The following is a 25,554-nucleotide window of genomic DNA, read 5'->3' on the forward strand; positions in this document are numbered from 1 at the left end:
ATGTTACTGCCACAAGCGATCTTGATTCTACAAGTGCTCACAAGTATTGCTAACGATATCCACGTCAAAAACTATACAAGTGTTATACATGGAGCTATGGCATTATTTCCAAATCAAGTAGATTTCTCTGACAAATACTGCGATACTGAATGTAAACGGTGATCGCTGGAGTGTATATTATCAGACCTACAGTGTGGTTACATCTCGCTGGTGTGTTTAAGCTCCTAATAAAATCAACGAATTTAGAAAGTTATTTGACTAACGAACGTGATATGAAGTCGGTATTTCCAATTCTCATGCTGCCACTAGATATTTCTACAGTATTTGTAGTGCATTCTGTCTTGATGTCACGTCAGAGTTTCTGCGATATATCCACTGGGTTATAGGTGATGATTGATTGAGAAGGATCAGAAACAGTAAGGGAATGGTTATTGAGGTATGAAATATACACTAGCTTTTAAGATCCCTAGTGCTATGCTTTCCCTAGTAGAAATGATATTTGTGATTTGGAATCAAGTCTTTCCATTCAACCACATAACTGGGTTGGATCCTATGGAAAAGTCTTAATGATTACAGCCACTAGTGAATCATATCTCATAACGAGTAACCATTTTCGAACCTATCTGCTACAGTAAAATTTTAGGTAGTCCCTACGCATCTTGCAACAGCCCCTCAGACTCTGTGCTGCCATTCTTGCAGCCTTGTTAATGTGATCATTCCAATTTAAGTCGAAACTGAGTAGAAGTTGGAGAAAACTATATCTATCACATTTTGCAGTCTATGCAGAAACAGTCTAAGCTGTGTTAGTGACCTTGTTTTGATCATTCAATGGAAGATGCCACATGTTGTTGTATCTCCACCAACCGTGTATGATGCGTAAGGTCGACGCCAAACGAAACCCACTCCTGCAACACGAGGTAGTACAAAGACAGTACAGGGGTGTTTCTTATCGGGAAAGTTAGGAAGACTCAACAAATCGTTATTCTGTACCATACAATAGAGAAAAATTACGAACTATTAAAGCTCCACTAACTCCATCCGACAGAGAATTCGATAAGACTTTTGCCGCATCTGTTCCTGCCCATATATTGAGAACAAATACCGACTGTGTGCCGACATCGGTCACATGTGACGATCCTATCAAATTACAGGTATTGATTCGCTGCACAGACCAGTGTAAAGTTTTAACGCCTGTACTGTTAGGATGACCGTATCCTAAGGACTATACTATAAGTCGAAAAAGACGCTCCCTGAGACCCTTTGTCATTGTTTGAAACATGCTTTTTTTTCTGCTGTAACACGCTTTGTCCACTGCCACATAGTTTGTTTTTACCAACTGGACTTCGAGGTCTGTGTCAGGTTCTAAACTGACATTAACACGTTCTGATCAATTGCCTTTCACAGAAAACTCGGCGTCGCATGGTCTAAATCATGTTGCTGCTGCTGCTACCATAACACACACACACACACACACACACACACACACTGAATTATTTTAAATAAAATACAGTTACAACATAAGGAAACTGGCAGAGTTTTGTGGCGTTGTGGAGTGTTTCCACACTGCTCTCCAAAGGTGATTGACAACCTCTACATTTATACTCATATGTCGCAGTGACGGGGTAGCTGTTGACTCTGTGTTCCATTTCAATTTATTCCTCATATTGCAGTCATGTATGTGATCACTGTTTCGGCGCTAGCTACCCCAGAATGTGTTGCCCCTCCACCAGGACTCTTTCTCCATCTCAAATAAGCGATGTCAGTCAATCATTATGTAATAATCAACAGCGTACCAGTGGACAGATTCGATGGAAAAGACACCGTCGACGTACTGTAATAATAAACATCACAGTTGAAAGTGCAAACAGTTTTAGCAATTTTACACTAATTGCAACACCGTTTCATGATGCGACAGTATGCTTCCCAGTTACAGTATCATCGCTGAACTGCCCATTCTCTACTTTGCGAGTACCATTGCGAATGTAGATAGATGACTGTGCAGTACACCCATTCCTTTTTAATTCTCGAATATATACATCATCAAAGTATTCCAGACAGTGATCTACATATTTATAACACCTCGAGCACAGTGCGTAATTTACGATCTGTCTCTATGCAGATGGGAGTCACAGGGCATTCTCACAGACTTAGACTGAAAGATCCCCACGCACTGCCTTTGACCAACCCACCCTGGAGCACCATTACCGATTTAATCTGCAGCTGACCAGGAGTAGACCACTACACTCCGCATATCGTGAATGAATGGAGCTTGCCGTGAAGAATGGAGATTACCCATCCAACTATACAAGATTCTCCACATCCGCCCATGTCGAGGAGGTTGGCACCCCTTATCGGTGTACAGTCGGAGATTTGAAAGTATTGTGATGTAATAGCAGACGGATAAGTGGAACAAGAAACTTGTGGTTATTATGCATGATGGAGCTACAGATGGTTCGAGTTCTAAGCATTTTAACTAAATCAACTATTCTATCAATTCTAAACATCTGCATTGAAGAATATTTGTATAGCACTTCCAGAGGGAGACTCTCATGTCATTTACATAGACATGTGACATCAGTATAACACTGACAATCCTTTCGCTGTGCCTGCGAATGTGAGCCACTACGTAAACAACTCGCTGAGAGTGACCTGCTATGCGAACATCTCGATGGACTGACCACAAGTACAAAGGCTATGTGTCATTGTGCCAGCAATGGTGCCTAGGTAGACATGTGTTTCGACATGTATTTCTCATGTGTCAGGTATGAAAGGAATGCCGCCTTGTGATGTTTATGGGACCCAAACTGACATCTGTACTTGGTTCGGCAGCTGACGGCCACGTCGTCGCTCTGTGGGGACCAACGGTGCATCTCAACTCCTGGGATTGTGTGCGGTGGCGTTCTGTGCGGACCAGTGGAGAGTGATGCGTGCTTCGTGATCGAAAAATTTTTAACTATGTAATTATGTGTTATGTGTGTTTCATGATGGTACTCCATGTGTGATTGGAATAGATAGATAGACGATCGATTTAATTACTTCTTACAAGACCTGCATGTTTCCAAACACCAGAGAATGATGAGCAAGCGAAATCTAACCCCCATAAACAGATTTTTTTATAAATAAACAATATAACCTTGAAATTGTCTTTGTGAGACACTTCCTCTCCACCGGAGAGTCACCAATAAAGGTAAAGATTTGGACGGTGAGTGGGGAGGGGGAGAAGGGAGGATGTGGTGGCGGGGAGAGGGGATCGATTTCCTGAAAAATTCTTTAAACAAATAGATAAATTATATACTATACATTGCCTTGAAACACATAAATTGTTGAAATAAACAATATACCACACACTGTCTAAATTGTTTAAACAACATTCCATACACTGCAATCGATTTCTGGACAAATGCTTTGACTAAATATATAAAGTATGTTGCATACACTGCCATAAATAAACAATATTCTATACATTGTCTAAATTGTTTAAACAATATTCCATACACTGTAATCGAATTCCCTCCAGATGACCAATCACCATAGTCTTTTTCGCACCAATTTCCAGGAGCGAGGTTGGGAGTGAAGAGTGTTTGCCATAGGGGGAGAAGTTAATTAATTGATCAATTTAATTAATAGTCAATCAAATTCCAATAACTCGGACTTAAAAGGTCACCTGTAGCAGCGATGGGGAGGGGGTGGGCTGCAGGTTTCCTGTGGCTGAGGGGGTGGGGAGAGGCGGGGGGGGGGGGGGAGAACAATAGGTTAAGGATCTGTCAATCAAAACGAAGTATCCTTTTAGCAGAACAATAGATTAAGGACCTCTAAAAGGAGAACAATAGGTTAATGACCTGTCAATCAAAGGAGAATAATTGCTTTTCCCCTGTGTGCGTAGCTGTCCCTGATGTTGGCAACCCGCACTAACAAAATGCGTTGCTGGCAGCTTTGTCCTACTCTGATGCTGTGTCCCATATCTTGTGTGCTGACTGTAACTTCATGCTCAAACTCACTTAAATCTTGATAACCTGTCATTGCAGCAGCAGTATCCAATCTCACAGTGTCAGACGTGTTGCGTTATATGGGCATTGCCGACCGCAGCGCCGTATTCTACCTGTTTACACATCTCTGTATTGGAATACGCATGCCTATACCTGTTTCTTTGGCGCTTCAGTGTACAAGTACCATGTGTGTGTGTGTGTGTGTGTGTCTGACTAGCAGTCATTCCTCACTGCCGTCGCAGAGACAGGTTTATATTCATTGTATGTCGGTAGTCATAATGTTATGGCTGATGAGTGGATATATGCAGACCGAAGTGACAAATGAAAATTTTCTTTCGTTGCTTGAGTCTGTACATATATAACACAGGTGTTTGAGACTTCAAAGGGTCTGATTTGAGTAACGCACCTGCGTCTGAGTTTCAGGGACGATCCCTCGTTTCATTCGATGCCGAGGTGCTATTCTAGTACAGTTGGGGAGCCTCTGCAATGCTGTTTCAGTTTAGTGGGAATACCGAGTACGCTGAGGCGTGGTTCAAATGGTTCAAATGGCTCTAAGCATTATGGGACTTAACATCTGAGGTCATCAGTCCCCTGGACTTAAACCTAACTAACCTAAAGACACCACACACACCCATGCCCGAGGCAGGATTCTAGCCTGCGACCGTAGCAGCAGCGCGGTTCCGGACTGAAGCGCCTAGAACCGCTCGGCCACAGAGGCCGGCTGCTGAGGCGTGAACGAGGATTTTGATTGAGGTCGGAGGCGTACTCCGTGTAGTTGGGTAAAGCCATTTCGCCAAAGTGCCGTTGTGGTTAGTGCTTCTACCTGGTAAGAAGGATAGATGGCTTAGGCTCCCAACCTTGGTATAAATTTTTATTCATCGTTCTATGTACATATAAACATCACATTTTAGATAGTGTTTTAAATTTCAGTGACATGGTTAGAGAAGCGATCTTTTCTTCAAAGATGAGAAATTTGTGCCGAACATTTGGCAAGCATTTATGATTTCACATACACACTTCTACAGGATTTAGAATATGTTTTCGAAATAAGCATGATCTTCTTTCGCTTTACCCTATACTCATTACAATTGTCACTGTGGAAATCCATGCGGGTTACAGTTTGAAAGCGACAAGCGCTTTCGCGGTATCTACAATAGTGCAGCAGGAGTAGCTCCAACAGATGCGGCGCGTCGCCGAGAACGGCTGCACAGCAGTGTCCTGCTCACTTGTCACGAGACAAGGTAGCTGGGCCAGATATTGTGCGTCCCTCCAAACTCGTTGCTACGGGCTGGGATGGCGGCGCGGCGAGACAGCGGCGCGCCGGTGAATAGCCCCGCGGCTAATTAGGACGGCGCCGCCCATTGTGGGTGGCGGTGGGCGCCGCAAACTCTGGCCGGCGAGTCCCCGCTAATTTGCGCCGCGGCCGATATTGTGCGCGACTTTCCCTGGCAGGCGGCGGGCGCGGGCGCCAATCAGAGTCTGCGCGAGGCGCTAACTTAATGCTGCGCGATGCTCCTAATTGCGTTACCTTCTCCGAAACAATTGCTGAAGAAGTGGAAGAGGAGGAGGAGCAGAAGAAGGAAGAGGGGGGGGGGGGGAGGCGGGGAGAACCACCGCGGAGGAAGTGCGGTCCATAAACAGCGCGGGGCGGGGTGCGACCGCAGGCGGCGCCATTACGCCGCGCAGCGCAGCCCCCACCCCCCACACCGGGCCCCCGGCCTCCGCCCCCAGCCTCTGCCCCCCGGGCCGCCGCCTCCGACCGCTCTCCGGCCAGAGCGGCGGCCGCCCCAAAGGCCGGCAAACTTTGCCCGCAACCACACGGCTTCGGGCGCGAGACGCGGCTGAGGTCGGGGTGGGGGCGGACTGCAGGCAGCCCGGCCGGCCCTCGGGCTGGCGGCGTTCTTGAGGCTCGGCGCGGACGTCTCGCCGAGGACCCGCAAGTGCGGGATCCTGTTCCCCGGGCCCTGCAGACCTTTCAGCCAGCCCCACTCATTCCCTCAGCCCTGAAACTCCAGATGCACGGCGTATTAGCGCCGGTACTATCGGACGCTTCTGGATGAATGGCTACATAGGCGACAGCACGCGCTGTTAATTTGCTCCGAAACCCCACGTATAAAAATGGGATTTTTCGGGGGTCGTACATCGGGTTCCATTGGTGATAGAAAGGTAAGGTCAAGTGTGTTGGACAGCCTTTGGGGTGTGGACAACAGAAGGAATGTGTTACAGTAACTGTTCTACAGTACAGAGTCGAAAATTCAATATTACACACTTCCTCCAGGTTAGGCAAATGGAAGATGGTTCAGATGGCTCTGAGCACTATGGGACTTAACATCTTAGGTCATCAGTCCCCTAGACTCAGAACTACTTAAATCTATGAAACTTCCTGGCAGATTAAAACTGTGTGCCCTACCGAGACTCGAACTCGGGACCTTTGCCTTTCGCGGGCAAGTGCTCTACCATCTGAGCTACCGAAGCACGACTCACGTCCGGTACTCACAGCTTCACTTCTGCCAGTATCTCGTCTCCTACCTTCCAAACTCCGTTGCAGAGTGAAAATTTCATTCTGGAAACATCACCCAGGCTGTGGCTAAGCCATGTCTCCGCAATATCCTTTCTTTCGGGAGTGCTAATTCTGCAAGTTTCGCAGGAGAGCTTCTGTAAAGTTTGGAAGGTAGAAGACGAGATACTGGCAGAAGTAAAGCTGTGAGTACCGGACGTGAGTCGTGCTTCGGTAGCTCAGATGGTAGAGCACTTGCCCGCGAAAGGCAAAGGTCCCGAGTTCGAGTCTCGGTCGGGCACACAGTTTTAATCTACCAGGAAGTTTCATATCAGCGCACACTCCGCTGCAGAGTGAAAATTTCATTCTACTTAAACCTAACTAACCTAAGGACATCACACATATCAATGCCCGAGGCAGGATTCGAACCTGCGACCGCAGCAGTCCCGCGGTTCCGGACTGAAGCGCCTAGAACCACACGGCCACGGCGGCCGGCAAATGGAAGAAATCGGATAGCTTTTGAGTAACCGAGCAGCGGATTCCAAGACGCCTATGCACAGCAAATGTCTGTAATTTTTACGATATGCTCTTAAGAGCCCGGTCTTTAACAAACTTGAAAACTTTTTTGCTAACTTTATCCTTTTCGGAGATAAATGGCTGGTTAAAATGGCTCTGAGCGCTGTGGGACTTAACACATGAGGTCATCAGTCCCCTAGAACTTAGAACTACTTAAACCTAACTAACCTGACACGTCACACACATCCATGCCCGAGGCAGGATTCGACTCTGCGACCATAACGGTCGCGCGGTTCCAGACTGAAGCGCCTAGAACCCCTCGGCCATACCGGCCGGCTTTTCGGAGATATAAAGGTTCAAATTTATCCTACTTTTACACTTAAAATACACTGTGAAGCGAAAACGTAGTTTATAAGGTTACTCAGCACGGAGAAATACGCTATAAAGTGGCTGCATCGTGATAAGAAAAGTTCTGGAACCACAATGTTGTAGCACTGAAGGTACATGCAAATTTTTTGTGAACACAAAAACCGGTCTGAAGTCGAAAATTAGTTTTGCGTTATTTCAGTTTCACATAAGTAAAATTTCATTGACCCATATATTTCTTTCCGTATGAGTGACGCGTCCTGCTGTATGAGGGAAAAGAAGGGGGCCAATGGAAAACTACTGCTATTGGAGGACAAGAAAGCGAATACGATCCGGTTTAAAAGATTCTGACTGAAAAATGGCTCATTCTATCTTGCTCAGAGCCATTAACATTTTTTTCGAAAATTTTGGCGTGCGAACATATTCGCACTTTTCACGCTGAGAGAGAAAGAGACTAGCATTTGGAAAGAGACGGAAATGTAACAAGTAGTGGAAGTTAGTAGGCAGTGGTTGCGGAATAGAAAGAACACAAGAGACTATAGCAGTATGAGAGAAACACAGGGACACAACGACAGTGGAAGATTATTGACACTTCACTATTTTCCTAGCACTGTTCTTTCACAGGAAATAGTGAAGGACACACTGATAATGAGAGACTTTATGACAATGATTAATAAGGCGACAGAGGTAGTCACACTAAGAAGAGACAGCAGCTGTGGGAAGGAATGAATGAAATAGCGCATTGGCTCTGAGCACTATGGGACTTAACATCTATGGTCAGCAGTCCCCTAGAACATAGAACTATTTAAACCGAACTAACCTAAGGACATCACACAACACCCAGCCATCACGAGGCAGAGAAAATCCCTGACCCCGCCGGGAATCGAACCCGGGAACCCGGGTGTGGGAAGCGAGAACGCTACCGCACGACCACGAGATGCGGGCAGATAGCGCACTAAGAGGGAGCAAGTGAGAGACCATAATAATGACAGGAGATAGTAATAGTAGGACAGAACGAAGGAGAATCTGGCTGTGATGCAGGAGACGGTCGCAGAGGACATAAATAGACATTGACAATGTGTTGGGCTGAATGAGTGAGTGAGAATGAGCAAGTGGCAGTGGATGGGGACGAGCGACTTACAACGATGAACTAGTGGGTATGAGCGAGTTACACTTATTCGAGCCTGTGGGAGTGAAATGTGAGTTCTTGTTAAAAAGAGCGCGAATATGCTCACGTGCCAAAATTTTTCGGAAAATTTTTAAAGGAGCTGAGGAAAGTAGACTGAGGCAGTAAGTACACCACAAGTTCAGTCACACCCTTTTAAGCTGGAGCATATTGGCCTTTTTGGTGTTCCAACAGGAGCATTTTTCCGCTGTGGTTACTTGTTTAGCTTATAAGCTTGTAAGGACATCCTCTCCCAGGATACATTACGGTAGTACCATATAACACTGCCTCTAACCCTGATATTAGCCACAGTTCGGCGAAGAAGAAAGCCCATAGCTTTCTTCAAGTAAACCATCTCCAGATGAAGGCACTCATTTACATCTGTATCTATATCTACATATGTACTCCACAGGCATGGACGAAGGTTACGTTGTGCCACTGCCAATCACTCCGTTTCCTCTTCCAGTTGCCAATGGAGCGGGAGAAAAGCGTCTGTATGTATGCTTCCGTACGGGATCTGATATTTATTATGTTGTCTTCGCTGTCCTTGAGAGAGATGTATTCTGGTGACAGTAGAACCGTTCTGCAGTCTAATGAAAACGCCAATTCTCTGAAATTTCTGTGTAGGATCTGGATCGTATGAGACATTGTTCTACTTATTTTTTATACTATCAATTGCGGTCAAATTAAAACTATATTTGAGTTATAATGTGTGTTTTAACAGTGTAGTCCACATCTAAAATGATTAATCATTCTGAAATACTCGGTTGCAGTATAAAATGTGTTGCAAAACGTCTTCTGTCTTCATGTTATTAGTGTTTACATTGCAAGACGGAAGACATGTTTCTTATAACACACATTATACTTCAACAGAACATTTCACAATGATTAAACATTGAAGTTGTAGGTTACACAATCTAAAAGGTATAATGTGACGGGACTCGATAGTTTAAATAAAATAAATACAGCCATGCATTATATGACCCAGTTCCTAACATACGTGAAAGCTGACTAATTCCACGTACACAAAAAGATCCGCAATAGTTTTCAACGAAAAGAATGTTTTCTTCCGTGCAGAGATTCCAGTTTGAGTTCATGGAGCACTTTCATAACGCTCATGTATTGATCGAACCTATCGGTAATGAAACTAGTAGCATACACCTGAATTGCTTCGATGAATTCTTAAATCCGACGTGTTAGGTATCGCAAACACTCGGGCAGTGCTCATGAATGGGTAGCCCGAGACTTCTCTACATGGTCTCCTATAAAGAGGAATTATGCTTTCCTACAATTCTCACAGTAAACTGAAGTCAATACCTCCTTAAGATAGGTCTTACCATGTATTGCCAAAATTCCCAGTGATTTATTTGCTGTGATAGTTCGATATTAGATTTACATATTCCAGCACGCAATGTGCCGTGAAGCCGTAGCAGTTTCATCTCTAGAGACCTCGAATCAAGGATATAACCAAGTTCCTCAGTTGCTAATTTTAGCTCATTGATATTCACTAAGACCAGCCGTGACTACTATAGGGTCTAATTCGGAAGAGTGTGGGCAAAAAAATCGTTTTTCCAACGGTAGCTTTCAAAGGCAAACTTCCTGCACCACCGATATCACCACACGTGAACATCGCGCTTTTTAAGGGGTAAGTAACACTCCCGAATTAGTCGGTAAACTGTTGGCTTCATTTCCAGGTATCTTCCGTTTCAGTTGTCGAAGTATATCGTGACCATGAGAGATGATTGGTTGAATGTTGAGGGTTTGAAATGCTTAGATACTGCATGTCTCACGGACGAATAATGACAGTCCTCACTTCGAACTGAGCCAAGTCAGTTATAGCTATTCACCTTTTATTTTCCTATGCTTTAATTTTATTTTTTTTCTAAATGGTTTTCTTCGTTCATTTGTTCTGTTTGGCTGATTTTGTGATCGCACGTGGTCATTATTCAGCTTCTTTCCCGAGGATCCGATAATTCAATTCTATAAGCCTTGTTAACAGGCATCGTGAGTGTTCTGTCATTGTAGGCATGATCTTCAAATGATTGACGTTTTTGTTTGTTCAAAATTGTTAAAGTAAATAAATGTATAAATTCAAAACTGTAATTAGACTTTTTGCATAACGTATGAACAATACCCATTCCTCTGTTATGATGAGAGAAGTTAATGAGAGAGTTAATGAGAGAATTGTGTTTGGATCTAGGAGCAACGTCCTGATGAAAGCTATTGCAATAATACTATGCACAATACTAATATGGTCCAAACAAATCATTGAATGCGGATTGCACTGTCCATCAGCGAAACATATATACAAGAAGCAAATCACGTAAATGATTCAAGCATTGGTAATAAGGAAAAGCAAGCTCCACACAAATGATACAACTCTACCTACAACCCATCATTATGCACTCGTTGAATTTTATGATGCGCCTTGTGGAGGAATGGTTAATCGGTAATTCTACCTCCAGTCTTCATATCTGCCTGAATTCACCGGAGAAGACAGTCCAGTGTTTTCTTCAGGAATGCAATACCCAGCCGAAGACATTCATTTAAGATACGATCGCTTGGATCTACCAAATTGTGGGGATGTTGATTACCACCGTTCACTCGTTCTTCGAAACAGACATTTTCTAATTTAGAAGGCCAGTCGCAGTGTCGTACCGTTTCTGCATGTGTTTTCGTGCAGGTCTGTGAAACTGGCTGTTTCATCTTGGGAGACTGTTACGTCTGTCCATACTCAGCATGAAGATGTAGATGAAAAGTTAGTGTTTGAGAAAGTGAAGGTTCAGATTCACCGTAAAGTGAATCAGTCGGAGAAGGTATGGTATGAAACACAAACTGAAAACGCGAGAAACCTCTGGCCTGTAATACAATTTGGTACACTGTGGATTAAACGCCTCATAGGTCAGTCGTGTACTCAGGGTCTTGTGAAATTTGTAAAGAGCCAAAGTCAAGACGTCGGACCATAGCGCATTTTTCCAGTGAGATACAGTCCAGTTTCTCAGTTGTTTCGCCCAAGAGAGACGTGCAGCTCCATGGTTCGTAGTCAGGAATCGCGTTTTGTGAGGTAACTGACAATCGTTCTTGAATACTATGTTCCCTCAAAAAATGCTGGAGAAGGGCATGTATTCACTGTAATCAGCAATTTCTGTCGCATTTCAAACCAGTCCTCATTGACAGAATGTAACACTTGTCCCAATCCATGTCGGTTAGAATTTTTTTACGATCACTGTTCCCACGGGTGTGAGTGGTACACGGTATCTTGTAGACACATTGGCCAGTCCGCACTGATACACCAACATATCGGGCAATTCAGTTCACAGATTTTGAATAGTACATCTGAAGTCCAAAGGCATTGGTAGATACTGTCTTTATGTTTACTACGGGAGTCATTTCGAAAGTTCTACACACTGTATGATATACTGGAAGAAAATTATTTTACAAAATAATTTTACAGCCCTTCAATATAATCTCCGTTGTTCCTTATGACAGCTTTCCAACTTTTTGGTAACTTCCGGATAGGATAGGGCACCTTCTTTTCTGAGTTATCTGATTACAAGGGTCACATCACTGGAAGCTTCACCAGTTGTATCAAAGCATTTTCCAAGGAGTCGTTTCTCCGATTTGAGAAAGAAATCGAAGTCTGGTGGGTTCAAATCAGGACCGTATGGTAGTTGGGGAAATATTTCCCACCCATATTTGTCAAGCACTTCTCTCACTGGTACGGCAGTATCCGGTCTTACAATATCGTTCAGTATGAGGACATAAGCTACAAGCATGTCAGGCCTTCCGTGACGAATGTTCTGCAGCTTGTAGTATGTTCCTGTTACAGACGTCTCCTGCGGCAAACTATTTGTAGCTATGACACCATTCATGTCATTCGCGAAGATCATCACCGGTTTCATCTTTGATTGTTGGAAACGGATTTTTTTCGGGCCTGGAGAGCGGAACATTCCCACTGTGACAACTGAAGTTTCAGTTTTGTCTCAAAATATCGTATGTAAGTTTCGTCAAGTAAAATAGTGTTGTTCAGAAACTGTTCTCCTTCTGTTCGACAACGTTAAAGCAATTCTTATGCGATTCTTTTATGACCTTGCTTTCTGCCTACTGTGATGTACCTTGTGCATTTCTTGCTTTTATATTTTCGTTTTCTTTAAAGGCAAAGAGAAAACGTGAAGCGGTAGCCCAGCGTAGAGCCTGCGCCTACCGTCATGTATTATTGATATTCAAATGTTAAAAACATAAGATGTTTTTCCTGTTCCTTGGTGAGAGGAAGTTCTCGCTCTCTGCTAATGAACGAAGATAGACGCACGTTATTTTAGAGCGTAATCAGCGGTAGCCATTTTGGGTTGAGAGATAAGTAAAGAAGTCTGTATTTTTATGTGTGTAGAAGAAATAATGTAGTTGTATTACATTAGTGAAAAATTGAATCATTATTCCAAGTAGTAATGTAATATAAAAAAATTCAAGAAACTTACCTGTGTACTTCGGAGCTAATGCGAAGATCCGATTACAAAAGGAACGATGGAAACGGTCAAGATTTTGTAGGTGGATACAGCGACCGGAAGTAGTATTATTAATGGTAAGCATAAATCTACAGAGAGAGAAAGACTATTTCGCCCATGCAGGACTAATGTGAACTAATATGAACCCATTTACAGGCGTAGCTCAGCTTATTGTGCTTGTCCGAGCACCGAAAAATTTGTCTCATTATTTCCATATATCTAAACATTATTTATACATTTTTTACTATATTATGCTACTACTACTAAGATTATACGAAACCCATCTGATAGCATTTCTCAGTGCTAACTTTTCAGCTACTATTACGAAAACTGAAGGGACATACATTCCGGCCTCATGTGCAATTTCCTCAGATGTTTTTCATCGATCCTTTCTCAAAATTTCAATAACAAATACCTGAGAGATGTAATTTGTTGGAGTTGATGGCCTTTCACTTCTCGGGTTGTCCTCAGTGTTTACCCGATGTACACCGAAGCGAGTAGATCACCAGTCCACTCCGCTATTCCTACACATCTCTCTCAAAGCGTTGTAAATTTCCTTTAGGTTCTTTCCTTGTAGGCATTCGATTTTAATGTGAGAATGTTGGTCACTACTATAATCCGACCTGACTCGGTTTCAGCTACTATTTGAAACCAAATTACTGACGACACAGCCACGCGAAGCAGTAAAAACATACATGACCGTCAAACCTATAATTTCGCTCGCAGGTGACATGAATTTTAATTTGATCACGCCACCATAACCTTCGCTCCTGGGCAGTGTGCAGGACTTCTGAAATGGCTCTCGCGCTTTGCAAAAATATAGGTGTTCCACACAATTTCATTGACAAAACGTTGTCCCAAGGATGAGGTTTATACGGATGCTTTGGCCTGAGTCATTTTTTCGGGTACCGAAAGAGAATGAAAGTCTCAGGGTGTAAAATGAGATGATCGTGGAGCAAGACATTCACAGCATTCTTCGAGCCTCTTGCGGTATGGCTTGTAGCCCCACCTTGTTCTGTTAGCGTGTGATGATCCACCGAAGAAATGGCAAGTTGTGGGGTGAGAAAATTTGAGTTGCGGTCATTTCAGCTTGATCTCTCAGATTTAATAGCTTCAAGCTCGGAAAAAAGACCGATCTAACAATAACAAAAAGTACCCATCCCGTTTCCTCTGCACGAAGAGGCTCCTAATGAAATATAAGAAGTTAACGGTTTTACGTCTCTTCATTTAGACATTGGTCCAATTCACTCAAAATTTTTTGTACGTCTTCAAATAACGTTTTCCGATGAAATACGCTGGTTATGCTGTATGTTAAAACGATGTTGAATTGGAATTACCATCTCCACCAGAAGTCGCACCATTTTAATAACACACTTTTATAGCGTAACACCATTGTTCATCCGAGCAACGATACACTGCACGTAAATGGTAGGCCTTTCAGATGGTGAGATCAGTAATCTTCCTCCACACCATCTCCCAGCTGTGTTCCACCAACTCCTGAAGTCTTCCTGTTTCACTAGCGAAGGCTGTATTTCAAGAAGCAGAACGTCTAATTTGTTCTCAAACTGGAGAGCGAACAGCACCTGTGGTGGGAAAAGTGACATTTACCGAAATGACACTTCAGATTTCGTACAGAAAGGCTAAGAATCAGTTTTCCGTCTAGCAGTGGAATGCTGTATGCGGTAGTTTACGTAAATTCTGTTGTTGTGCGTTTCTTGGGTTATTTGGTGCTTCGAACCTTGAGTTAAAGACCCAAGGAGCTGTGAGAAAGGATACTTCCAAATGCATTCTATCACTAAAACTATATCTTAATTTCTTTTAATCCCTGTCGAAGAAATATAGCTTAAAAATTTTTCGCAGCGTGTTTGCTGTGTAATGCCTAAAACTCGATCGAATTCCGTGTGGTGGTTCCCTGTACAATCCTGTTGAATTCAGGATGCTGTGAGGAGATTGTACGTGTGTTTAGACTCTTGCGGGATTATAATCATGTTGTGCAATGATGAAGAATCGGATTTTTTATGTCGCTTGTGGCGTGAAACTGTCTTTCGTCCTACTAAAACGAAAGCATATAATGCCAACATCATCGAGATAATGTACGCCGACGGTCCCTACTGATTTAACTGACAAGCTTCAAAATCTTATATTTGCATTTGATGAGTTTTGTCAGAACTTTGACCTCAAATAAAGCGTCGCCAAGACTGAAACTAGGGCACTGTACCAGCCTCACAGCATTCAGCCTCTTCATATGCAGTTTGGTGGAGGTGGTTCGAAGCCGGCTGATCACTTTAAATATTAGGATAGCTCCTTAATATAAAAAGAGATCATTGTACTGAAATCAGTCTCAGGATTGCCAGTGATGCTTCGGATTTTTGGTAGTAAAAAAAAAATTTAAGCCATCACTATATTAAAATGGTGAAGATAATCTCAGTCTCTATGGAAACAAGTGCCCCAAATGTACCATATTCTTATGAGACGCTAATTTCATACCGCAGCATTTCCGAACATTAGACCAATTTCATCTAGAACATCCACCCAACATCGTAAACATCAACTGATTATATTCAGACTCAAGTATGGTGATGAGTCGAAGAACCAAAGTAACCGGAATTGAACCGTGGGTAATGGCCCGAAAAAATGTATCCACTTCCCTCAAAAATGCATCAATTTGCACTCAAAAATATATCAACTTGCCCCAAAAATGTATCAACTTGGAGCCAAAATATGTCATCTTTCTCCAAAAATATGTGAACTTGCCACAAAAATTTATCAGCTTATTGAAAAATTGCATTAACTTTGTAAGTAGGATGTTTAGGTTTTTATGCTGGTAACTCCACGTAGCGCTCTATATGAAAATCACTGGCTGTGCTGTGTGCAGTCTCTGGCTGGTTTGCATTGTTGGAGTATATGCTATTGTAGTGTTGGGCAGTTGGCTGTTAACAACGCGTAGCGTTGTGCAGTTGGAGGTGACCCACCAGCAGTGGTGGATATGGGGAGAGAGATGGCGGATTTTTGAGAGCGGATGATCTGTACATGTGTACATATATATATATATATATATATATATATATATATATATATATATATATATCGGTTCATGACATCCAGTCTTACAAATTTACTGTCTCTTATTTTACGATTTTTGAACACTTTTAAGGTAAAAACATTGTTTGTTCTCTATCAAAATCTTTCATTTGCTAAGTATGCCTATCAGTAGTTAGTGCTTTCAGTAGTTAGAATCTTTTATTTAGCTGGTAGTATGGGCGTTCGCTGTATTTCAGTAGTTCGAGTAACGAAGATTTTTGTGAGGCAAGTGATTCATGAAAGGTATAGGTTATTGTTAGTCAGGGCCATTCTTTTGTAGGGATTTTTGAAAGTCAGATTGCGTTGCGCCAAAAATATTATGTGTCAGTTTAGTGTTGATCAGAATAGGTAAAGAGCGAAATGTCTGAGTACGTTCAGTTGTGCTCAGCTGTTTGAAAATCAAATAACGTAAGGGGTTTACCAGCACAGTAATTCACTAATTTTTCAAAGGGGAAGTTTCAACTTGCCATGAAAACGTACCGTCTGGCCACGAAATGCATTAACCTACACTGAAATTGTGTGCACTTGCGATAAAATCTATTAAATTACCTCAAAATTGTATCAGCTTGTCCCACAACTGCTACTTTATGCTCCTGTGGCAGTACATATACAACTTCATACTTCGGTCTATGAGCCATGCTTCCATTCGAAGGAACTATTCCGGCATTTGGCTTCTGCGACTTAGGGCAATTATGAAAAACCTGAATCTGAATAACTGTATGGGAATTTGAATCGTGTGCGTCCAATGTATTAAGCATTACAGCATCATTCTCTGTAAACTGTTAATGAAACGGATGTACGGGGAACAGTAAGCAGGAAAATTGATGGGATTATATGACGTGTTTTAAGAAGCAGGACATTACTTCGACGGTACTGAGGTGAGTTGTAGAGAGGAAATATTGTAGGGGAAGGCAGCCATCGTAATATATATTCAACAAATAACTAACGACGTTGGGTTTAGGTATTACTCTGGCATGAAGAGGCTGACACATGAGAGGAAATCATATCAAAACACTGATGACAACGCCCCTGTCCCTCCTCCCAACCTGACAAATAAAGTAAATTGAAAAGCTCTTGGCCATTGTTAACAAGCAGTTGGCAATAGCGGTGATAGGAACTTGAGCCGTTGAGACGCACGCGGCGGAAAATGATGAGGTACTGTTACAAGCGCTGGCAGGGAGTGCAGGTGTGAGGTTGGAGGTGCTGGGAGGGCGCCGTGTCGTGTCGCAGTTAACGAGCCCCTAAACCCCAAGTTTACGATTGTCGGTCGTAAAGTGCGGCGGCAGACCAGACCAGGGCGTGCTCCCGTGTTTCCAATCAGCGTGGCTGCCGCGCGCGCACACACACACACACACACACACACACACACACACACGCTGCAGGTGCGACGCCGCACGTAATTAACACAATGTCTACTCGCGGGGACGCCTTTACGACTCCACACTTCCTCCTCCCTCCCCAGTCCTATTCGTTGCATCTACAACTCGCCGTGCACCGAACGTTTTATAGGTCTGACCTCTAGAAAAGTCCACTGCTCGAAATGCTAGTTGTTAACTGTTGCATCCATTAGCGGATTATGTAAATCACTCCAAAATGTAACCAATATTATTCCACGTTAACGAAGTTGATTTTATGACAGTACACACTTGCAATCACCGAAATAATATTCCGACACTATAATACGACGGGCGTTAGAAAAGTCTTGCAGAAATAAAAATTACTTACGTGTTTGGTGTAAACCATTTTTATTTTTCGACATAGTCTCCTTTTAGACTTATATACTTATATGTACTTTGTCCAACGCTGTTCTAATTTGTTGATCCCTTCCGAATAATAGGAATTGTCCAAGTCTGCAAAATAGGTATCAGTTGCTGCAATCACCTCCTCGTTTGAATAAAATCTTTGTCCCGCCAGCCATTTCTTCAAATTGGGGAACAAATAGCAGTCCGAGGGAGCCTAGTCTGGTGAGTAGAGGGGATGTGAAACGAGTTGGAATCCTGTTTCCATTAATTTTGCTACCACAACTGCTAAGGTGTGTGCTGGTGTATTGTCGTGATGGAAAAGTACTTTTTTGCGGTTCAGTCGCAGTCGTTTTTCTTGCAGCTCTGTTTTCAAACAGTCCACTAATGTTGAATAATGTCGGTTAAATTTCGCGTCTGTAGCACGTCATCTTCGTGGTGTAGCAATTTTAATGGCCAATAGTGTACATTAACCTACCCTGAAAATGTGTGCACTTGTGATAAAATCTATTAAAGTACCTCAAAAATGTATCAGCTTGTCCCACAACTGCTACTTTATGCTCCTGTGGTAGTACCTGTACAAGTTCGTACTTCGGTCTATGAACCAGGCTTCCATTCGAAGGAACCATTCCTGCATTTGGCTTCTGCGACTTAGGGAAATTATGAAAAACCTGAATCTGGATAACTGTATGGGCATTTGAATCAAATGCGTCCAATGTATTAAGCATTGCACCATCCAGATAGTCGATGAGGATTATCCCTTGCGTATCCCAAAAGACAGTCGCCATAACCTTTCCGGCCGAAGGAATGGTCTTCGCCTTTTTTGGTGCAGATTCTCCCTTGGTAACTCATTGTTTAGATTGTTGTTTGGTCTCAGGAGAATAGTAATGTATCCATGTTTCATCCACAGTGACGACTTTAAGTCCTGCTGATTCTTCCTGAGCAATTGCAAAACATCCTTGCAACACTTCACACGATTTCGTTTTTGGTCAAGCGTGAGCAATCGTGGAACCCATCATGCGGATAGCTTTCTCAGGTCCAAATCTTTATGCAAAATATTTTGTACCCATTCATTCGAGATGCCCACAGTACTAGCAATCTCATGAACCTTAACTCTTCTGTCATCCATCACCACATCATGGATTTTATCAACGATTTCTGGAGCCGTAACCTCCACAGGGCGTCCAGAACGTTCAGCAATTTCTTGGCAATCACTCAACTTCCTTGATTCACACGAATGCCAAACCCAAAGAAACAGACCAATATGGCTGAAACATGTGTACTTTCTTTCCAAAGATGCTAATAACTAAACATGACCTCGACACGTGCCGATGGTGTCATCTCTCGGACTTCGTACGGACTTTACAAACGCCCCTGGTATTTTTACTCAAGAGGCTGTCAGCAATAAATCGTTTTGTTAATCGCTATACACATGCGAAATCTCAGATATATTACTATTTACTCCATCTGTTATGATCAAGAAATTGAAATCGAAACTACGTTAGGTCAAATAAAGAAAATCTTACAACACAAATATAAAATGCACTTAATTAGTGTAGCCTGACATCTCTATTACTGTTCTCAGCTTTGAATGTTTTCTATGTCTCTGGCTTGATTTCGTATAGAATGGAGCGTGAGTCACGTAAGATGTTACGCACCATTTACAATTTAGGGTATGGCTGAAGATATCGAATGGTTCAAATGGCTCTGAACACTATGGGACTTAACTTCTGAGGGCATCAGTCACCTAGAACTTAGAACTACTTAAACCTAACTAACCTAAGGACATCACACACATCCATACCCGACGCAGGATTCGAACCTGCGACCGTAGCTGTCGCGCGGTTCCAAACTATAGCGCCTAGAACCGCTCAGCCACTCCGGCCGGTGAAGATATCGAGTCGAAGTTTTCGGATAATGGCAGTGCTCAGAGAGCACATAATTTTGTTGCATGTTTAATTACCTTCGGTATCAACAGAGATTTTCGATCAATATCATTTCTTTCTAAAAAGAATGATATCCTTTTCTTAACAGAAATCTGAACGTCTTGGGAAGATGAGTACAGTGTTATAATACTTCTTAAAGTTCGATTAAATTATTCCTAAACGTATCACAGGAATATGATAAAATTGAAAGGAAAGCTGTCTGGAATATGCTACTGCGGTGTAAACAGCACCAGGTATGGTTGTCTTGGCAGTCTCCGTCGTTAAATGCACCAAGAAGCTAGACCTATGCTGCTAAGTTAATACACTACGGGCCATTAAAATTGCTACACCACGAAGGTGACGCGCTACAGACGCGAAATTTAACCGACAGGAAGAAGATGCTGTGATATGCAAATGATTAGCTTTCCAGAGCATTCACACAAGGTTGGCGCCAGTGGTGACACCTACAACGTGCTGACATAAGGAAAGTTTCCGACCGATTTCTCATACACAAACAGCAGTTGACCGGCGTTGCCTGATGAAACGTTGTTGAGATGCCTCGTGTAAGGAGGTGAAATGCGTACCATCACGTTTCCGACTTTGATAAAGGTCGGATTGTAGTCTATCGCGATTGTGGTTTATCGTATCGCGACATTGCTGCTCGCGTTGGTCGAGAACCAATGACTGTTAAGAGAATATGAAGCGTAATACGGAACGCCGTGCTGGATCCCAAAGGCTTCGTATCACTAGCACTCGAGATGACAGGCATCTTATCCGCATGGTTGTAACGGATCGTGCAGCAACGTCTCGATCCCTGAGTCAACAGATGGGGACGTTTGCAAGACAACATCCATCTGAACGAACAGTTCGAAGACGTTTGCAGCAGCTTGGACTATCAGTTCGGAGACCATGGCTGAGGTTACCCTTGACGCTGCATCACAGGCAGGAGCGCCTGCGATGGTGTAATCAACGACGAACCTGGGTGCACGAATGGCAAAACGTCATTTTTTCGGATGAATCCAGGTTCTGTTTACAGCATCATGATGGTCGCATCCGTGTTTGGCGACACCGCGGTGAACGCACATTGGAAGCGTGTATTCGTCATCGCCATACTGCCCTATCACCCGGCGTGATGGTATGGGGTACCATTGGTTACACGTCTCGGTCACCTCTTGCTAGCGTTGATGGCACTTTGAACAGTAGACATTACATTTCAGATGTGTTCCTACCCGTGGCTCTACCCTTCATTCGATCCCTGCGAAACCTACATTTCAGCAGGATAATGCACGACCGCATGCTGCACGTCCTTCACGGGCCTTTCTGGATACAGAAAACGTTCGACAGCTGCCCTGGCCAGCACATTCCCAGATCGCTCACCAATTGAAAACTTCTGGTCAATGGTGGCCGAGCAACTGGCTCGTCACAATACGCCAATTGATGAACTATGGTATCGTGTTGGAGTTGCATGGGCAGCTGTACCTGTACACGCCAGCCAAGCTCTGTTTGACTCAATGCCCTGGCTTATCAAGGCCCTTATTACGGCCAGAGGTGGTTGTTCTGGGTACTGATTTCTCATGATCTACGCACCCAAATTGCGTGAAAATCTAATAACATGTTAGTTGTAGTACAATCTATTTGTACAATGAATACCCGTTTATCATCTGCATTTCTTCTTCGTGTAGCAAATTTAATGGCCAGTAATGTATATATTTCGTTTAGGTAATACTTTATAAATTGATACAGGTTAGCTGCAACGGTTTGTAAAAGAAACCATGCTAGTCTTCTAACATGTTAGAAGACTATTTGCAGAACTATTTCAAATGGTTAAGTGAAGGGCTTTTGTGGAAACAAGTAAGCAGTTGAAAGGCTTGATGCAACGATGGAGCATAGCATAAGAGCTGCATCTTGTTCCGACATCTTAAACCATTCAAGACTTACTACGTGAGAAATATATATTAAACATTTAGACACAAATAGAATTATATATATATAGAAGGCAATGACTGCCAGTGACCCTTTCAGTGCAGCTGCACGCTAGGCTTCAACTCTTGTGGGAGTCGGCGAGACAGAGCGAGTAACGAGGCTAACGAGCAAGAGCACATCAGTAGTATGTGACAGAAGTTGAGAAGTTTCGTCAGATAGGAAGTGTGCCAGGGTAGTCCGAGCAATTGTGGTGACCACTGTGCCCAGATGGCGTAGTGTTCAGCACATCTGCCCAGCAAGCAGGAGACATGGTTCGCATCCTGATCCAGCACAAATTTTCAACTTAATTACTCGCCTGGATCACGGCGTATTTAGACCAGACCATTGACTTGTTGTCGGGGCTGGTTCGAGAATATTTTTCACACATGCGACTTATTATTTGTTGCAAACCCTCTTGCCAACCCTGCCCCACTCCCATTTTCCCTCGAACACTTCCGGCCCTGTCAGTTTTCACTACTAACTATGATAACGTACTGTATACTGTGCACTTGTGCACCCTTTTCAATGGTTCAAATGGCTCTGAGCACTATGGGACTTAACATCTATGGTCATCAGTCCCCTAGAACTTAGAACTACTTAAACCTAACTAACCTAAGGACAGCACACAACACCCAGCCATCACGAGGCAGAGAAAATCCCTGACCCCGCCGGGAATCGAACCCGGGAACCCGGGCGTGGGAAGCGAGAACTCTACAACACGACCACGAGATGCGGGCGCACCCTTTTCAGCTTGGCGTCCCAAACGGCGGTGTGTGTCACCTAGGCCACAGACTGACCCTGCTCGTGTTGTCGACAAAATGATTCCCCCCCATTCGTTTGTGCTCCGCTTATTTACTTTCTTTACTGCAACGTGGGGATGCAGCAACGGTTCTCTGTCAACGCGTGGGCAGGCGTTGTCAAAGATCATATAACAGGACCTTATTTGGTGCATTCTCGTTTGACAGGTCCACGTAAACTGATGTTCCTGCGCGGGTTTCCGGGTTCGATTCCCGGCGGGGTCAGGGATTTTCTCTGCCTCGTGATGGCTGGGTGTTGTGTGATGTTCGTAGGTTAGTTAGGTTTAAGTAGTTCTAAGTTCTAGGGGACTGATGACCATAGATGTTAAGTCCCATAGTGCTCAGAGCCATTTGAACCATTTTGATGTTCCTGCGAGAAGTTCTCCCACAGTTTTTGGAGACGGTACCCCTTGTTGTTCGCGGAAGGATGTGGCTTTATCACGACGGTACACCAGCTCACTTCGATGTTAATGTTAGTGAGCACCTGAATAACACATACCGTAGTCGTTGAATAGGACAGGGAGGTCCTGTCCGATGACCAGCCAATCGGCGAGTCGAAAACCTCTAGACTTTTACCCCTGGGTTACTTCAAAACGTTGGTGTATAAAACACCCGTTAAAACGTATGAAGACTTGCATGCTAGGGTCTAAGATGCCTGTCTCTTGCACATCAGGGATCTTTGAGAGTGCGGAAAAACTTCATGCGCCGTTGCCATACATGCACTGAGACTGGTAGTCACCACTTTGAACAATTACTATGAGGTATGTTGTCGTTATGCTGTGTACGCTGTGTGTGTCAGTAACGTAATAAATATGCATATCTGACCATTGGTTCCCTATCTCAACATAATCGGTTTTGGGCCCGTTATCACCTGTTTCAATTTGATGTTTCAAAATGGTTCAAATGGCTCTGAGCACTATGGGACTTAACTACTGAGGTCATCTGTCCCCTAGAACTTAGAAACCTAACTAACCTAAGGACATCACACACATCCATGCCCGAGGCAGGATTCGAACCTGCGACTGTAGCGGTCGCGAGGTTCCAGACTGCAGCGCCTAGAACCGCTCGGCCATCCCGACCGGCTCAATTTGATGCTAAAGGTTTGAGACACCTTGTATGACTAGTGTTAACTATAATGACCATATTATTAGTATTATTAATCTTAAAGACTATCATGATATACACAATCAAATGCCTTGTAAAGATCATAAAAAATACCAAACGGCGGTATTTACATTATTTAAGGCTTGCAACGTATGGAGAGTAAATGCAGAAACAGCATTCTCAGTCAAGCAACAATTCTGGGACTCACACAGTGATGTGCTAAGTAAATTGTTTCTTCTTAAATATGAGACCAGTACATTACTTCTTCGAATAGTTTGGAGAAAAATGTCAGTAAGGAAACTCGACGATAGTTATTTAAGTTTCTCCCATCGATGCATTACGTGTCACTAAGGACAATATTTATTAATCCAACACATCTTTTCAGAAATCTCTTTGAAGTTCCAACAACACCATTTGATATTTTGTTCTTTACACTCTAAAAATTTACGCTCGAATAATTTTAGTGTTGAGTGTTAGTGCTATTTCTAATTGTTTAAAGTTATGTAGAATAGTTTTTAATACATTCTATTGCTTCTTCAACTAAACCGGTTAATCCAGCTTTTGCTTCTATATTTAGAAAGTGGTTGCTCAAAATACTTACGACTTGTGATTTATCACTTACAACATTGTCATTTAGTGTAACTGTTGTTCTACCTTGTAGAATGAATGACTGTCGTTTCTCTTGTTCGACAATATCCCATACAGTTTTAATTTTATTATCTGCATTATTAATTTCTGCTACGACGTGCATACATTTGGATATTTTAATGACTTTTCTTAAAATATTACAGTATTTTTTTAGATGGGCCCTTCACATAAATATTAAGATCTTAATCCAGAATGAGATTTTAACTCTGCAGTGGAGTGTGCACTGATATGAAACTTCCTGGCAGATTAAAACTGTGTGCCGGACCGAGACTCGAACTCGGGACCTTTGCCCTTTGCTGGCAAGTGATCTACCCACTTTTTTATTTTCTTTTTATTTATTTATTTATTTATCTTATCCTGCTTCTGTCAGTACAAAACAATAACGGACCACGTTCCTCTACTTGGGCGCGTACCTCGCTAATCCCGTTATACCTCGCGTTGGTGTCGGGTACGTCTTCACGTGTGTTTGTGGATCCTCTCCACTGTCCTGGTCCTTTCTTGTTCTGATACTTATAGGCAACAATTACCTTTTCCTATCCGGGACACCCGAACTGGGTGGCGGATCAAGCAAGCCACTCTCTAAAAAATTAGCGTAATATGTTCGATATCTCGGATGTCTCATAAACTGTGAGTGATGTTCTTGTAGTAAGACCCAAAAGTCGAGTACAGTCTTACTGCCGTCTCGGAAAAGATAATGCACAGTGAAACCTCGTAACCAAGTCACTGCGGTTGGCTTTGTTCGGGGATAATAGGTCATATCTGGGAGAAGTAGTATCCGTGGTTCTATTGCTTGCGGCACCACCCGAAGTAGGAAGGCGATCATTTTTGGTACTAAACGCCGTACGTCCGCCGAAGGCCCGCATATCAGGCGATGTTCCTCTGTGTCTATAACATTGCACTGCGGACACAGTGGCTCGCCCGCCATATGAATTGTATGCAACCTGGAACGAGTCATGTATTTCCAGTTTACCACCTGATACCACAGTGCGCGCGTTCCCGTATCAAGGTGTGGGTGGTGCACTGTACGCCATACCACTGACCACGTAACTGTTGGTTGGCGGTGCTCTATGGCATTATTCGGCCGTCGTCGAGTCAAGATGCGATATATATCACGTACCGTTGCCGTCCAGGTAGTCGCTAGTTCCATAGGTACATAACTGTGTTCCACAAAAATGGTTCTCATATGGGCAAGCGATGGTGAGACGTGAGACACCGCTACCGGTGCCGAACGATAAGGTGGAGCCATCTCATCGATCAAGGTGTGCG

General features: G+C 43.3%; 1 protein-coding gene across 1 annotated transcript in view; it reads left to right on the forward strand.

Annotated features, from left to right (window-relative positions):
- The first annotated feature begins 5,166 nt into the window (after nt 1–5,166).
- The window catches only part of LOC126478670 (potassium/sodium hyperpolarization-activated cyclic nucleotide-gated channel 4-like), a 70,740-nt gene continuing 50,352 nt past the window's right edge, over nt 5,167–25,554 (forward strand). Inside the window, exons 1-2 of the mRNA XM_050103763.1 lie at nt 5,167–5,227; nt 5,718–5,922. Coding sequence (XP_049959720.1) covers nt 5,167–5,227; nt 5,718–5,922 — 266 coding nt within the window. The remainder of the gene's footprint in view (nt 5,228–5,717; nt 5,923–25,554) is intronic.

The sequence above is a fragment of the Schistocerca serialis genome, chromosome 1 (genome assembly GCF_023864345.2).
Source record: "Schistocerca serialis cubense isolate TAMUIC-IGC-003099 chromosome 1, iqSchSeri2.2, whole genome shotgun sequence".
NCBI classification, from domain to species: Eukaryota; Metazoa; Arthropoda; class Insecta; order Orthoptera; family Acrididae; genus Schistocerca; species Schistocerca serialis.